A 17,561-nucleotide genomic window follows, 5' to 3' on the forward strand; every position below is an offset into this window, starting at 1 on the left:
TAGGTGGGTGTTGGCACAGGTTGCAAATGGCATCGCTGTTGTCAGAGGCAGACACACAAAAAAATGCCACACTGCTGAGCTCTGCAATGACGGCATTCTGGGTGTGGCAACAACATGCGTTGATTGGCATGCTGTCTGGCTGACCCCGGGTGCCGATGCATGCTGGCTGACTGTGCCACTAGCTCCTTGCGACAACCTCCCCCTGCTTCCAACTCGTCTCCTCCTCCTCTCTGTCTCCCCATCTGAACTTTACCCCTGTTCTTTTTCTCTTCTAGCGGGCATCCACGGACGCATCGTCATCATCAGCCGCTTCACTTGTGTCTGACAACTCAGCAAAGGAAGCAGCAGCGGGTACAACATCATCATCATCACACTGTACGTCCATGTGTGTAATGCTGCCTGACTGAGACATATCCCTGTTATCTACATCCTCTGGCAATAATGGTTGCGCATCACTCATTTCTTCCAACTGATGTGTAAATAACTCCTCTGACAGATCAAGTGAAGCGGCTGTGGGGCTAATGTTGGTGGTGGCGGCAGGCGGGCGAGTGGTAACTTGAGAGGTGCCTGAAGCTAAGCTGGAGGAGGATAGTGCATCAAGGTTCTGAGCGGAAGCTGTAGAAGATTGGGTGTCCTGTGTTAGCCAGTCAACTATGTCCTCAGAACTTTTCGAGTTCAGGGTACGTGACCTCTGAACACTGGGCATTATTCTAGGGCCAAAGGGAATCACAGCACCATGACCACGACGGCCCCTGCGGGGTGGCTTGCCTCTGCCTGTCATTTTTTTTCAATTAGTGGTACTATGCGTGCAAGCTACTGTGGCAACAGATATGAGTGGCACTGTGCACTGGCAGAAGTTGGCAGAGTAGACGCTGTAGGCCTGACACACACGCTTGCAGACAACTAACTGCTATTCAACCTATTACAGTCAAAATTGTATTTTTTTTTTTTTATGTACGCTACTGTTACACCAGATATGAGTTGCACTGGTGTGACACTGTGCCCTGGCAGGCCCTGAAATGCACACGCACGAAGGAAACTGACTGCTATTATTTCACAGTCAAATTTCTAGTTTTTTTTTTTTTAATGTACACTACTGTTACTGCTATTATATTACAGTCAAAACATTTTTTTTTCTTAAATGCAAGCTATTGTGACACCAGATATGAGTGGTGGCACTGGGCAAGTGGGCACAGTATACGCTGTGAGCCTGACACACATGCTGGCAGGCAGGCAACTGCAATTAGATTACACAGAAAAAAAAAAGCAGACTGATGTTCTAGCCCTAAAAAGGGCTTTTTGGGGTGCTGTCCTTACAGCAGAGATCAGATGAGTCCTTCAGGACTGTAGTGGACACTGAATACACTAGCCTAGCTATCGATTTCCCTATTAAATCAGCAGCAGCTACACTGTCCCTCCTCTCACTAAGAATGCAGCTTCCGAATGAATCTAAAATGGATGCTGTCCAGGAGGTGGGAGGGTCTGGGAGGGAGGGTCTGCTGCTGATTGGCTGGAATGTATCTGCTGACTGTGAGAAACAGGGTCAAAGTTTACTCAATGATGACGAATAGGGGGCGGACCGAACTCGCATATGTTCTCCCGCCGTGTCGAACGCGAACAAGCTATGTTCGCCAGGAATTATTCGCCAGCGAACTATTCGGGACATCTCTACTTGCAGTTTCTAGAAAACTGCAATGTTTTTCTTTACAGTGTTAAGAGTACAGGGACACTGCACCCAGACCAAGTGATCTGGGTGACTATAGTGTTCCTTTAAGTTAAAGGGTCATTTCTGTATGGTTTTACTAACCATTTTTAATGCAGAGTATATAGATTATGGAAAAAATGCTTTTACTAATGTAAAAGAAGTTACATTTCTCTGAAAGTCTCTTTCTATGGCTAATCTGTGAACTGTGGGTCCTTAGTAACATCTAGTGAAACTAGGAACTGTCTGTGATCTACAGCTAATTTCCGTCTTTTATTAATTAGTATAGGAAACTTAGTGAGCATGTGTGATGTTATACTCTTCAGTAATTTGCCATAAAAGAGAATGGAAAAATGTGTATAATACATGTGCCCCACTTTTTCTTCTTAAAAGATATTTTGTGAATTATATGTGTGCTATCTTTTTCCATTCACTTGCATGGAAAATTATGTGTGTATTTTATAAGATCTGCAGCTTGAGATTAACTTCAGGGTATTTTAACTAAACACCAAATTGAACTGAAAACAGATTTGTAGGATTCAGATTAATCAGGTTATACATAACCCCCATTCCATTTTTGGCCTATATTTTGAAATTATGTTTTTCAGTATAGTACTTTTCATTGTTTATTGAATATTCAATTAAATTTATTATTAATTAGATAAAGAGATTGTCTTCCAGAATGTAAACAAAGCGGTTTGCATAAAATTCAGTGTTGGAGGTATGGGATCAGGAGCAGAGGTGGGCAGAGAAAATAGGGGCAGTTATGAGGATGGTCAGCATGCAAGCCAGGATTACTGACAGTCTCTTAGGATAGTCCGTACACAGCTTGCTCCTGAAACACTCGAGCATAGGTTGATAGCGAGTTAAATCTTTATGAAATATCACATTGGCTATAACAACAAAGGCCCCTACAGGAGAAAGCGTGTTCTGTTTTCATGTACTTGGTGTATATCCCTGCTATATCCCAGATATACGGGTAAGCAAATTGCATGTGTATGATTATAGCGCTCTACTTTTATATATAGGTTTAGCACTTCTATCACATTTTTACTTATCACATTGACTGTGTTGGGATTTCAGTGAAATTCAAACCCAGTTAAATGATATACTTAGACAAAATAGGGACTACTTTTTCTTACGCTTGAAAAAAGGCAGAGTTACTTTTGACAAGTTTTTTACATTTCCCCCAGCTGTGACTAATGACAGCTGTAGGGAAAGGGCTATTTCTATGAAGGATCCTGTGATCTCACTGGATCCTCCATGAATCTCAGTGTTGCACTATTGAACTGGCAGGAAGACCATGGTGGTGGCCACAAGAGACTGGTTCTGTTAAGCATAACTCCTCTTCCCCTGCACCCCATGGCCACAGAATACCCAGCCCAGTCATCATTGGGGATCTTTGCATATTATGCAAATACCATTGACTGTGAAAGAGCTGGTTTAATCCCATGACCTACCCACTATACACAGCACAAGTATGTATGGTGATGCGCATGCATTGGGTTGATTGGAACTTCAAATTTGTGACATTCCTGCAAAACCTGGGACATTTAGGAGGTATAGCAATGCTTCCTATTAGTCTGGCAAGTTTGTCAATTATCCAATTGGCATGATTGTGTCAATGGAATCTGTTTTTTTTGTTTTGTTTTTACTTGACTTACTTTACTTTTTTAGACCTTGATTTAAAAGTTAACTCTCTCCCCCCCCCCCCCCCCCCAAGATTATTAAATCATTTGAAAAATGCATGCAAAAATAAGTCAAAGCCTACATTAGTTGGCAATCTTTAAATTGTGTTGTATAAATAAGACAAATTGTCCCTTAAATATGAAAAGTATTATCCTATTTTAAAGTTTTTTACTGTATCACTGTCCTGAAAGAGTTAATAACATCCAACCAGCATTAACTAGAGAGTTTCAACTGATATTTGTTTATGCTGTTCTGTAGTTTCCATTTTAATAAAAAAAACATATTCTTACTTTTAATTAAAAGTTACAAATATCATTATTCCATTTTTGAATTTTTATGATTAGCTGTCATATACTGTCAATAACTGTCATAAACTGTCAATAACTGTCACCAGGGTATTGGTTAATCTTAACGGTCATCACTTGTTTCTGCCAGTAACTTAAATTTACAGCTACTTTATTTAGTCAGGCACAAATATTCTGAGTTATATTTTTGTAACACGTGTTAAAAACAATTACAATTTGCTTGACTAGGCATGGTAAGATGGGAGGCAGAGCTTGCAAAATGCTTATTTCAAGTTGATACTTGTATAAATATAATATAACTCTTATTGTGGAATGCAGGACCATATTACATAAGTTTATTTTTACATTGTGGTTAAAATTTTGAATATTATTCATTTAGGTGTCTGAAATACAAAGGCAATGGAGACCACTGATATACCGGAGGTGTACAGATATTGCATGGTTGGTTGTATTTTTCATCTTCTGGTGTGGTTTGGTAAGTATTCAGTCCTGGCTTTCCCCAACATTTATGTTCCTCTTCAATGTAAATGGATTCATGTGTTTTAATATGACAGCCTGGAAAATGTGGAAATCCTTACTGTTTACAAGTAATGTGAAGCTTGTACTTGTTACAAGGTTATGTATCAAGGAGGCCCATTTATCTACATTTGCTTTGATGCTTAACCTGCCCTGGCTGTTCAGCATGGGCAAATGCCATAGATATAGACAAAGCAGTGACTGAGACATTCTAACCAAATTGTTCTATAGTTTGATAGGGTAAAACAAGAATAAATGTGTGTTTTTTTTTTTTTATCTTTTGCTCACTGGTGATGCTTCTCTGAAGGACTTTAGAAGGACATCTCGGAAGAGCACTAAATAAAAGAAAAACACTGCCCTTTGTGCTTTGTTTTCTAAGTAGATGTTTGTGAGAAGTACAAATAAAATATAAAATATACAAATATTTGCTTTTGTTAAACTGCAAACCTATAATGTGCTGACAGTGCTTAGATGATCAGTAAACTATTCTATTTAAAAAAAAAAAATACATTTACTTGTAAGTAATATGTTTTAGTTCAGTTTGGAGATGCTAGGTCACTGATTATCCTGCCCTCACAGTGATGTCACACTCCAGGCTGTTGGCATTGGTTATGGCTTTTGCAGCTGTCATACATGCTCTAGAGGCCAGTACTCGGAACAAGTGTGTGAATTTGTGCCTGTGACCCATGCTCACAGCATACACTGCATTTTCCTTCATAGCTAGTAATGAGTAATAACAGTAACTCTGCATCCCTCACACATATATGTTAAACAAAAACAAAACTCAAAAATATTAAAACAAAGAAGGCTCACTACGTAACACTCAATTCCTGGCCAATCTATGGCAGCATCAATTGGGTAGCTCTCCCCACTGGGCTTTTTAGGACAGGAAATTAAAACTATATATATATATATATATATATATAATATATATATATATATATTACTCCAAACAGGTTCTCCATTTTGTTTCGTCTATGACTGTGGACAGTTTGTCCTTTTTCAAGGTTTTATTGTTTTATTTTATGCTTACCAGACCACTTTCAGAAAAGATCCAGCAAGGAAAGGTCAGTTTCTCTTTTCCTGGAGACTCCATATATGCAGACCTGTTAAAGGGGACTCCATAGATCTACCCCTTTTAGTGATTGGGGGTCTGACCTTACTTCTCTCTTAAGAGATGATAATGGTACATGGGAAAGCCTCTAGTTTAAACATGGTCTGTCTGTAAGTCCACATTGACCCTTGTGTATAAAATGATCTATATCATTGATAATCAGCACCGGGGCATAAACAGGTCTTCCTTGAGGAAAATCTAAGATATACTAGGTTCTGGATATTCAACTATGTGTCTGTAACAGCACAAAAAAATGAGAAAAACGCATCTCTAGTTTATGACAGGAACCTTCAGCCATATATATATACACCATGGGTCAGACAGTGTTTCCTGTGGCCAGTGACGACATCCAGTTCTGTGGAACCCAGAATTCTGTCATGGCAGCTGCAGAAGCTGGAAGTGAATCTCACAGGCCATTCATTGGCTAAGAGCGTCAGCATAGAATTATTAGCCCCAATGATAAGGCCGTAGGTGGAGTTACACCTCTGACTTACTCCATATGTGCAGAGTTTCAAAGCAAAATGGTGCATATACAGACTACAATTACCATGACAACTTAAAATCACATTAGTGGTCATAATGCTTGGAGTAACCCTTTAACTATATTAACCCCTTAAGGACACATGACATGTGTGACATGTCATGATTCCCTTTTATTCCAGAAGTTTGGTCCTTAAGGGGTTAACAGGCATTATTAAGAGAGTGGTATGATATAATATTATATTATTAGCTCTCGTGGCCTTCATCATGCAAACATGCCTCTTTAAGAGAGTGGGAAAGGATTTGTGGCATTGATTCCTGCAAATTTACCTTGTCTATCTTGTCTTCATAAGAGATTGGAAGGTAATCATTGGGTATTGTCTGTTTCTGCATATGTATTTAGTTTAATCTTTGTATATAAACTGGTGTAAATGGTGCCCGGTCCCTAATGAAGAAAAAGATAAGTAAATAAACAGTAGTACTTGGGTTTACAAATAAAAATCCATTGAAAATAATTTCTTGGTTTACAATTTTTTCGCAATACAAAGCAAGTTTCCCCAGGATGCATTGCGCCTGGGAGGTTTATAGCATGTTGCAGTCTGTTGGTAGCATGTGGCGTAGAGTGTGGTGGTGTTGGAGCGGCTTTTGCATCGAGTTTTGAAGCCATTCTGGAAATTTTTTTGCAGTGCTTTTGAGGCTTTTTAGAACTTTCGGTGCATTTCTCATGAGAAACCATGTTTCGATTTACAAATTTTTTGCAATAAGAAGCGTCCTGGAGAACGCACTAAATTCGTAAACCGAGGTAACACTGTATTATGTAATGGGAAGTCTCTACTCCTAGAACATTTTTTTAATGAATATAAATAAACGTGGCCTTTTTTGACAGACAAGAAAATATTGCATTGCAAACCACACTCTGTTAACAGGGCGAATTATTGCAGATCTAATTAGCCACTTCAGATGTGCCGCAACTGTTACTGGGCCTTGTGAATTGATGTCCCATTGAGAAAGACATTTTGAAATCAAAATGGAAGTTTGTAGTTTTCTGTTTTCTCTAAATGTAAAACAATTTAACCTTTCTGCACAATTCTCTGGATTTACATGAAGAAAGATGCTACCAGAGAGCTGGATTTCCATGTAAAGTCCTCTTGGATCAGTAGAGTGTATTAGATACATACTGTTTAGTTAAAAAGTAACCTGTTTTACACAGATTGAAGGTCGATAATTTGTTGGCGAATATTTGTTGAGTGTCACGAATATTTGTTGATTGCATGTTAGAAATATAGCTGAGTCAAAAGAGTGGTCCACAAACTTAAGAGAAAAGATCATTGCCCTTCACAAACTAGGAGCAGGATACAAAAAGATAGTGAAGGCACTGAATGTTTCTAGAGACACTGTTGGAAGCATAGTTCACAAGTGCAAAGTTGGAGGAACAGTGGCTATACTACCTGGACAAGACAGAAAAATGAAGCTATCAATAGTTGCACCCAGATTTCTGAGAAGGCAGGTTGTGAAAAACCCTTGAGTGACTGCAAAAGACCTGCTGCAAGACGTGGTGGCAACAGGCATTGAGGTTGAGTGAGCACGGTAAGACATGTACTAAACGCATAAGATTCCCATGCCAGAACTCAAAGACGTACACCACTACTGACCAAAAAGCACAAGAAAAGTCGGTACCAATATGCTCAAAATCATATAAATAAGCCACAGAAGTTTTGTGATTCTGTTCTGTGGAGCTATGAAACAGAACTGCGGTTACAGCACACAATCCCAAGAATATTACTGAGCAATGGGCCAGGATTCCCTAGGAATGCTGCCAGAAGCTGGTGTATGGCTTTGAATCTCGTTTGCAGCAAGTCATAACAGCAAAAGGGTGTTCTACCGAAGTACTAAATACGCTTGCCATGAAGGGGTTTAATAATTTTGAAAGTCATTATAAGTAGCATTTTCAGATGAATTTGGGGAAACCAAACAGCTGAAAGTCTTTACATTTTGACAATAAGCCTAATTTTGATTACAACTGTAAGTCTGTACAGGATTTGCTACTATATAAAAGCAACCTCATATTTAAAATAAGTCATGCCTGTTTTGTCATATTGTTTTCTAATCTGCTTATGGTATTGTCCTGTTATCATGGTAGATGTCATACAAATGTTTGTATTCCACGTGGAGGCGATCCGGTGTCACAATATCTTTGCTGTAATATCAGGAGACATTGTCAGTGAAATCTTGTTGATGTCTACAGTATTTGATATGACTGTATTTCCTTTGTCTCTGCACTTGTTGCCACTTTTCAGCTACTTTTACTACCGTTGTCTGGCACTGACTGGTAATGGTATATCGCCATATTACTCATAGTTTTTTTGACACAGTCTAACTGTAGTATAATAAGAATATCTGGGTATTTACCCCATCTGTTTAGTTATCCTTTGTAATAATGAGATTTCTTGTGCATTAAACATTACATTGTTATGTAATGTTGTGATCTATACCATACTATATTTCTGTTACCTACAGTGGCGTACATGCAAACCATGGGGCCCCGGTGCAAAAATAATCCGTGCCCCCCATTTCCCCCTGCCCCCCTGACAGACACACACACACACATAGAGAGACACACACATAGACACAAACACATACAAACAGACAGGCACACATATATACATGCAGACAGACACACACAGACACATACATGCAGACAGACACATACATACAGACCGACACACAGACACATACATACAAACAGACAGGCACACATACAGACACACACACACAGACAGACAGGCACACATACAGACACACACACATACAAAGACACATACATAAAAAAAATAGACAGGCGCACATACACACAGGCAGACAGACATACACACATACAAACAGACAGACTCACACACACACAAGATGCACATACATAGATACATACAGACAAGCACATACACATACATACAGCCAGACAGACACACACACAGACAGACATACATACACACACGACGCACATACAAGCACACACACATACATACAGACAGACATACACACATACATACAAACACACAAAATGTTTAAGTCACCCTCCTGTTTTCTACCTTTTAGGTGCAGGAGGGTGACTTTCCCTGGGGTCCAGTGGTGGCTCAGATGGATGGGAGTCAGAGTTCCCACTCTGACTCCCTGGTCTTTCTCCCGTGCAGTCTGTGTGTTAGCTGGGAGGAGTGACGTGCGGTCACTTCCTCCCACCTTGTGATGTAATCACAGGTGGCCCTGTCGCGCTGTTAAAGCGCCCAGCGCTGACCGGGCCCCCTGACAATCCACATCCATCCCGATGGACCCCTTGGACGGCGGCCCCGGCGGTTTGCCGCGTGGGCCGGGGCCGCAGAAGATGATGGCGGCGGATACCCAGTCTCAGGGGTCTGCAGGGCGGCCGGGCCCCCTGTAGTGGCGGGCCCAGTCGCAGCTGCGACCCCTGCGACCGCAGTATGTACGCCGCTGGTTACCTAATTGTTTCATTACTCTATAATAGCTACCAGTCAGTGGCTCACTGGGTCAAATCAAGAGAGAAGGTTTATCTGAACCAGACCTAATAATTTAGGAAAGTTATGTCACAGTCTTTGGACTCTGAGAAACCTGGAGATTTAACAACTTCATAGTGTTTTCAGCTTGCCCCAGCCTGCTATTCAAACATGCAAGGTTTGAATCTAACCCTATTTCACCTTTCCTCCTTGCTCCCTGTTGGTCTACTCTAGGCTACACGGCTCTAATACTAGGTGCTACCTGTATATTTCTATTTACACACAAGTTGCACTTTTAAGGATTGTTTTTATTGTTAAATATTTCCTTTTGGTTCGAGGATCAATTCTCCTATTATCATCCAGTGTTGCACAGTGTGCAGCACCTAAGTTCAGCATCTCCATACTCTGCATGGAAACATTGAAAGTTCCCCATAAAGATGCATTGATTCAATGCATCTGTAAGGGAGATGCTGATTGGCGCAGGATTTTGCCTCCCATGCACACTTTGTCAGTTCAGCAGTGCCAAAAAGGTTAACAGCTTTCTAGAATGGCCCATTGATCTTTGCCTTTAACCCTTTAAGACCGGAGGGCGTACTATTACGCCCTATTTTAAGCGTCTCTAAACGCCGCCGGGCATAATAGTACGCCCTCCGGTCTTTTTTTACTTACCCGGTCGCCGGCGATCACAGTTGGGGGGACCTCCCAGGGAGCCCCCCGCGGCACATCCGACATCCTGGGAGCCCGCCCGGCCATGTGAGAGTGAGGTCCTTGCGAGGACCTCACAATCACATGGCCGGGTTAACTGGCTCAGGCATTGCCAGCAGGGAGACTAACTGTAATGACAGTTAGTCCCCCTGCTGGCTGGAAATAAAATTAATTAATTTTAAAATAAGTGTAAAAATAAATAAATATATACTTAGATCATATATATATATAGTGTATATATATATATATATATATATATATATATATGATCTAAGTGTGTATATATATATATATATTGTATATGTATATATATATATATATATATATATATATACAAATACATACACACACATACACTATCTAGGTGTATTGTAGTATTAATATATATATAATTATATATATATATATATATTAATATCAAATTACACGTAGACTGATACTGATTAAAAATATATATATATATATATAATTTATATTTATATATAATATAAAAAAAAATGTAAATACGTTAAAAAATAATATTACAAAAATAATTAAAAATAAATAATTAAAAAATATATAGATGTGTGTTATTTCATTCTAACTGTATTGTGATATTAATATATATATATATATATTTATATCAAAATACACGTAGAATGAAATAATATATATATATATATATATATATATATATATCTATATACATAAATATATACGTATATATCACTATATATTTATGTAATAATTTTACATAATTAGGTATCTTAATTAATTACAATTAGCGGGACCTGCCTGACAACCCATGCCGAAAGTAAGGGGAATTTAATTTGCTAGCACTATATTTAACTCTATAACTTTCCAAGACACCATAAAACCTGTACATGGGGGGTACTGTTCTACTCGGGAGACTTTGCTGAACACAAATATTAGTTTTTAAAAACAGTAAAATGTATTACAACAATGATATCGCCAGTAAAAGTGACATTTTTTGCATTTTTCACGCACAAACAGCACTTACACGGACGATATTATTGCTGCAATACTTTTTACTGTTTTGAAACACAAATATTTTTTTTTTTGTAAATCTTTCTTTTATTATGGCATATGCATTATGGGGTACAAAAGAGAAAGAGGAGGCATTGTGGGGTAACATGAGTTAATAGTATCAAGATGGTGTGCAATGCACCTCAAAGAAAGATTGCCTTTTTCTTTTTGTGAAACAGTCATGTAAACAGAGTGATACAAGCTTGGTTGAGAAACAAAAGTAATAAAGATAGGCTTCATAGACAGGTCTGGTGTTCATGGCTAAACAAGATATAACAAAATGGTCTAAAGTGTGATAATGCTTATGCCTATACTTTAAATTGAAGCGTATATTAAACATGTTATGTTAAGGAGCAATCTAAAATAACGATTCCGTGAGTCACATTAACTAGGCTAAACATCGCTAACGGTGCGTTTGCTTAAGTTAGTGTTAGAAGTAGGTTACATGCTAAGCGGGGTTCAACCGCGAATATGTGTGACAATTCTGTCTAGGTACACGCTGGGTAACATATAGCAGGCCCCTTGTGAAAGTTAAATTAACTGTACAGGCTAGGTACACGTTATGACTACAGCTTTCATAATAAATCGCTTAAGTGAGTAGTAACAGTCGCTGTAGGTTACTAGACATTTTGATTTTGGCAGGAGTCAACGCTTGCTCATCTACGCCTATCTGTTCCATTCAGGCGGTGCTTAGTTACATTTAAGGTAATACAATTACTTGCCGAACAGGCTGGGAGGCACGCAAACTAATAGGGGCTGGTTAGGCTAGGCATAGGCTTAAAAAAGAGAAAAAAGAAGAACAACATCACTAAGACAAAATAGGAAGAACAGTGTGCAGGGTCTGTAAGGCATAGTGGCAGCAGGGTTGTGTAGCAGACCTGCAATTCAAATGCAGTCCAAGCATTAAGTAGCTCAGTCAATGCCCCGGGAGGGGGGGTTGCCAGCAGGTGGATGCTTCCAACCTGGTGTAAATAAACCAGTGGTGACAGATTATAGGAATGCAGGTTCGTTCTTGGGCTTGGGTCGTCCGCCAGTGTCACCTACTATTATACCAGTTCCAGTCCCGGGTCAGCCGACCCCGCACAAGGGCCAAGTGGGAGAGACAGTCTCTGCAACTGGGGAGGGCCAGAGCTCCGCTCCGGTTTGATCGCGTGCTGCAAGAAGCTGTACTGTGGCCTGGTAGGTTTCTGTGTTCCAGGATTTCAGAGCATAGGCTTGCTGGTCAAAGGTGCTGCATATGTTGGCCCCCACAGTCAGGGGATCGCCTCCGGTGGCAATAGGTTGCGGACATGTGGCGGCCACCTGCCGGCCCCAGGCTTTCGAAACACAAATATTTGTGTTCAGCGAAGTCTCCAGAGTACAACAGTACCCCTCATGTACAGGTTTTATGGTGTTATCAAAAGTTACAGTGTTAAATATAAGGCTTGTGTTTCATTTTTTTCACATTAAAATTTGCCAGATTGGTCACGTTGCCTTTGAGACCCTATGGTAGCCCAAGAATGAAAATTACCCTATGATGGCATACCATTAGCAATAGTAGACAACCCAAGGTATTGCAAACGGGGTATGTCCAGTCTTTTTTAGTAGCCACAAAGGCAACGTAACCAATCTGGCGAATTTCAATTTCAAATGTAACGTGCTATATTTGACCCTGTAACTTCCCAAAACACCATAAAACCTGTACGTAGGGGGTACTGTTTTACACGTGAGACTTTGCTGAATACAAATATGTGTATTTTATGGCAGTAAAAGCAAACAGTATTATGACATTGACCGTTAAAATGTCACGTAGAACTAAAAAAATAACAATGTCTTATTTTCTCCCATTTTTTTCATATTAAATTATGTTTCATATCTAAATATTTGATATTAAATGAAAGCCCTGAATAAAATGATATATAATAAGGGTGGATGCATTTAATATGAAAGAGGTGAATTACGGTTGGACAGACATATAGCGCAAATGCCAGGTTTTGTTTACGTTTTGTTTTGTTCACAACGTATACATTTGACTCAGTCCTTAAGGGGTTAATTGCATGTTGTGAGCAATGAATGATTATGCCATACAAATATTTTGGATGGATAATATAAAGGCTGTGATCTTCCTCATGATGATGTCTCCAACAGAAAGAGTAGGCTTAGGGTGCATGGGAAGCCTTTTTCTTAAATAGGTTAAAAATTGTCAAAAGCCGTGTGAATTTACTACTGCATTAAGCTGTAGTAGTTATGGTGTTTGGAATTTAAAGGGACACTATAGTCACCTGAACAACTTCAGCTTAATGAGGTTGTTTAGGTGAGAACTATAGCTCACTGCAGCCTTTCTCATGAGAAGCTAGGAACACCTCCAGTTGCAGTCACTCAGAGTGAACTAGAGGGACATACTATGCCTCCATCCACTCAGATCTGCTGTCAGCATAGCACAGGGCAGCACTGTGCACAGCATCCTGTGATTCAGTATCTCCTCCCTCTGCATGCAGACACTGAACTTTCCTCATAGAGATTCATTGATTCAATTCATCTCTACGAGGAGATGCTGTTTGAATCATGCTGGCTCTGCCCCTGATCTGCCACTTTGTCAGTCTCAGCCAATCTTATGGGGAAGCACTGTGATTGGATTAGACTACCACTTCTGATGTCAGCAGACTGCTTGTTTTTCTGAGTCTAACAGCATGCAGATTTACAGCTTCTGGCTTGAATACAGTAAGAATTTTACTATATTTATGGGGGCATGAGGGGCCCATGGGGGCTAGATGGTGGTGTTAACACTATAGGGTCAGGAATACATGTTTGTGTTCCTGACCCTTTAGTGATCCTTTAACAATGATTTGCACCTTACTTACTGCACAGTATACAGTTCATGTTACAACTATTATATTTTGGCATATCTGGCATTGCTCAGTTCAGAATATATTTTACCAAGTTGTATGTGCTGGATTGAGATTATTTTTGAAATCTAACTCTGCCACTAAAAGTAAACATTGAATTAACATAGAATTGCAGGAAATCAAAAACATTAAAATTTATTTTTAGCAAATAAAACCTTACAAAGGTGCACAAAATGCCACGTTGGAATAGGTCTACAGATCTATTATACCAAATGCCTATTTGTGTCTCAATTATATTTCAATTCGCTGTTTAAGGAATAAACTCTTTTGAATATTGTCCATACTCTATAGTTTAGCTGCTTAATTAGAAAGCTAAAATCCGGCTCAGCTTGACACATACAGTGTAATCAATATTTGTCCACAGGATAAATAAATCTCAACATGTATGTACTGTATGTTTGCAGTCTATTAAGATACTCTGTGCTGTACAAGTGTACTCTTTATTTTGGGACATTCTCAATGATTTTGTATGATTGTATGTTTTCCTGAATGCTTATGACCAGTTAGAATTATGTGGTTTGAGGTGAGCACTGTTTTTCATTTGCTATCCTGAAAAAAGCAAAGCCTGTCATTAACGCATTTTTAAGACACTCCCTGGAGCTAGGTTCATTTAAAAATATGTCATACAATTATACAAAGAATATATCCTTTCCTGGACTAGCATTTAAAAAAAAAATATATATATATATATATTTTTATATACTGTAACAGTTATATTTGAGCAGAGCTTATCACTTGTGTACATGTCTAGGAACTATTGAGATTTTAGTTACATCGATTTCTATTTTACAAATTGATTTAGACCACTTAAAGGTACACTATAGTGTCAGGAAAACCGCTTGGTTTGACGTCATCGGCCCCGAATGCGCATGCGCGTCAGTGCCGCGCGCGCATTCAAAGTGTCCGTAGGAAAGCATTTTTATGCCTCAATCATAATATGCCTCAATCATTGCCGATGTGCCTCTAGTGGCTGTCCAGAAGACAGCCACTAAGGCTGGCTTAACCCCAGATGTAAACATAGCAGTTTCTCAGAAACTGCTCAGGCAGGGTTAACTCTATAGGGACCTGACACCCAGACCACTTCATTGAGCTGAAGTGGTCTGTGTGACTATAGTGTCCCTTTAACATTTTAAATGGCTAAAACAAACTCTGCCTTTTTATCGGGTGAGGTTGGAGTTAAAGCCAGATTGATGGGCTATTCTGGAATATGTCATTTGACATTAAAACCGATTACTGATAATTATATGTGTAAAATCAATTTTTTTTTTTTTTTTTAATTCTTTATTTTTGAAGTGCATGAAGGTATAACAAGAGGGCTCGTCATGCCCCAACAGCAGTGACAAGTATATAATCAGACATTCGTTAACAGTTGGTCAGCATGAGGAAAGATCAGCACAATTTTATTTTTTTTGTAACATAAACAGATTTAGCGGTCCTGTCTAAGCGATCTATGTATAACATGTTTGTAGGCAGGAATTTTACTAAAAATGCTTGAAAATCACTGAATTAAAAGGTCAGTAGAATAATAGAATAATGATTCAAACAGGCTTATATTTAAGCAGGTTAGGTTCACAGAGTGCTATGATGCTCAGTAAGTTATTTGGAGGCTATTGGAGCTGCACTATGCGCGCATGTTGTATCATGTTTTGTTTTTTTAAGCTACCCAGGTTTGAGACTAGTCATACTGTGCACATTGTTTAAGTAAAATAAGTAAACTACAGGTTGATTCACGGTGTGTGTGTCCGTAGCTGAAAACGCATGAGGATTGATGTAGTTATGTGTTATAGTCGGACACTGAGTGACTAACACATTAATAGGACATGCATTGCGATTTATATGCATGTTGGTCAGTACACTTAGCTTAGCCCTAGTGATGAAAGGGGTATGCCCTGTGTGTGCTCATAGTGGATTAGTGTAGGCTAGGGTAGCATAGTGCCTATCAGTCAGGGCTAACAGCTTGACAATTGTGGCATAGATCTCACCTACAGTGTTGTGACGGGTTAATGATATTAAAGGTTTGCACCAGACATTAATAGTGATCATATGTCTTGGCTCAGAGCTACTAGCTACCAACAGGACTACATGGGTATTTAACTGAATCTGCAAAGCAGCATAAACGGTCCAGGCAAGGGTTGTCTGCGGTCAGCCAACTCAAAAAAAGAAAAAAAGGAGTAAATTGAGCAAGCTGGGATTTTAAAATAAATTTTGTCCCTTTTCTTTCTTGGAGAAGGATATAAAAAAGCTCCATTGGAACAAAACCGGGTCAGCTGTATTTTTATCCGACGCCATGGATGTGCTTCAGGAGATAGTCTGTGAGGTGTCTCAATTTGGTGTCTCCGTTCATCCTCTGGCTGTTCTGCACCCGGTGCCGGTCCTCATGATGGGCTCCCCTGCCTGATGTGTGTGCGCGGGTCCGTGATATGCGGTCATTTGCTGCGCTCGCCCGGTGGTGTTGTGCTTTCTGTCGCTGGTAGTTGGCTGCCTCCGAGCTCCGTGTCAGGTGTCCGTCACCTCGGCTTCCACACGTGTTTGCAGGTGAGTGAGGCCCTGTGGGCCATCTGTCATGTGGCCGCCTTTTATGGTTACGGGTTCTCCGCCAACGAGGAGGTACCTTTGTATTTGCTGCGGGCTTCCGACTTGTCAGGCCGGGCTTAAGGTTCCCGGTAGCCTGTAAGGTTGGTCGGCTCCGAGGAGGTCTAGGCCTTTTGCGGGTCGCCGCATCGCTTTTGCTCGTTTGGTGTTGGGCCTGCAACGCCTGCATCCAACCCGACAGCCTTCGCCTGAACGCTCTGTCTATGCGGTGTTGCGGCGAGTTTAGGTGTACCGGCTCCGATCCGTGCAGTTCGCACCTCCGCATGGAGAAGTCGTCCGCCATCTTGGCCTCCTCTGCCGGGAGAGCCTCGTGGGTTGCTTGGTTGGCAGGTGAGTTCACCGGTTGGGTCCGGCGGGACCGGGATGACCCCCACCGGTCCAGAGGGGGGGGGTTGCAGGGCGACAGATTTGCCCACGATCACAGCAGGCCTTGCGCTAGGAGATCGGCCGTCTCCCCCAGGTGCTTGGCCGCCATGTCTGCTAGGCCGCATGTTTGGACGGTGGATTGCTGCGGTGCTGAGACTTGAAAGGGACACCCGCGGGTGCCCACACGCTGTGCTTTCCATCCACTATCTGCTCCTCTCTGAGTTTCAGTCGTTTAGGTTATGATATTCTGTAGTTTAGGCTCAGATGTGCAGGAGCTGTTAACAAACACGTCCAGCCATCTTGGCTGTCAGGCCCCGCCCCCCGTAAAATCAAATTTTTAAAGACTGGTTGACTTTTTAAATAAAATAATTTCCAAAGACACTGTGGAAATGAGTGTAACAATGCCTTCCATGGTTACACTCATTTATGTTATAAGGAAATATTATAAAATATGCCAGCAAATGTATACCTTTTAAGAAAAATAATTATTAAAAAATATAGTCCTCACAGACTCAATTCTTAACATTGCGGTCAAAGTACTCTATGTTGAAAAATTACTGATTGGGAGAACAAAAGAACCCTCTCACAGGCAGTTCTCCTATAGTCCATTACATGTGCTGTAGTTTTTTTTAATATTACTCTTACAAGTGCATCTTTGCTAAAGGAATATAAAAA

At 40.3% G+C, this 17,561-nt stretch overlaps 1 protein-coding gene across 2 annotated transcripts in view; it reads left to right on the plus strand.

Moving 5' to 3' along the window:
• SLC44A3 (solute carrier family 44 member 3) overlaps positions 1–17,561 on the plus strand; it is a 181,015-nt gene that overhangs the window by 20,032 nt on the left and 143,422 nt on the right. For both annotated transcript variants that reach the window (XM_063428333.1, XM_063428334.1), the window contains exon 2: positions 4,076–4,171. In XM_063428333.1, coding sequence (XP_063284403.1) covers positions 4,076–4,171 — 96 coding nt within the window. The remainder of the gene's footprint in view (positions 1–4,075; positions 4,172–17,561) is intronic.

The sequence above is a fragment of the Pelobates fuscus genome, chromosome 7 (assembly GCF_036172605.1).
Source record: "Pelobates fuscus isolate aPelFus1 chromosome 7, aPelFus1.pri, whole genome shotgun sequence".
NCBI classification, from domain to species: Eukaryota; Metazoa; Chordata; class Amphibia; order Anura; family Pelobatidae; genus Pelobates; species Pelobates fuscus.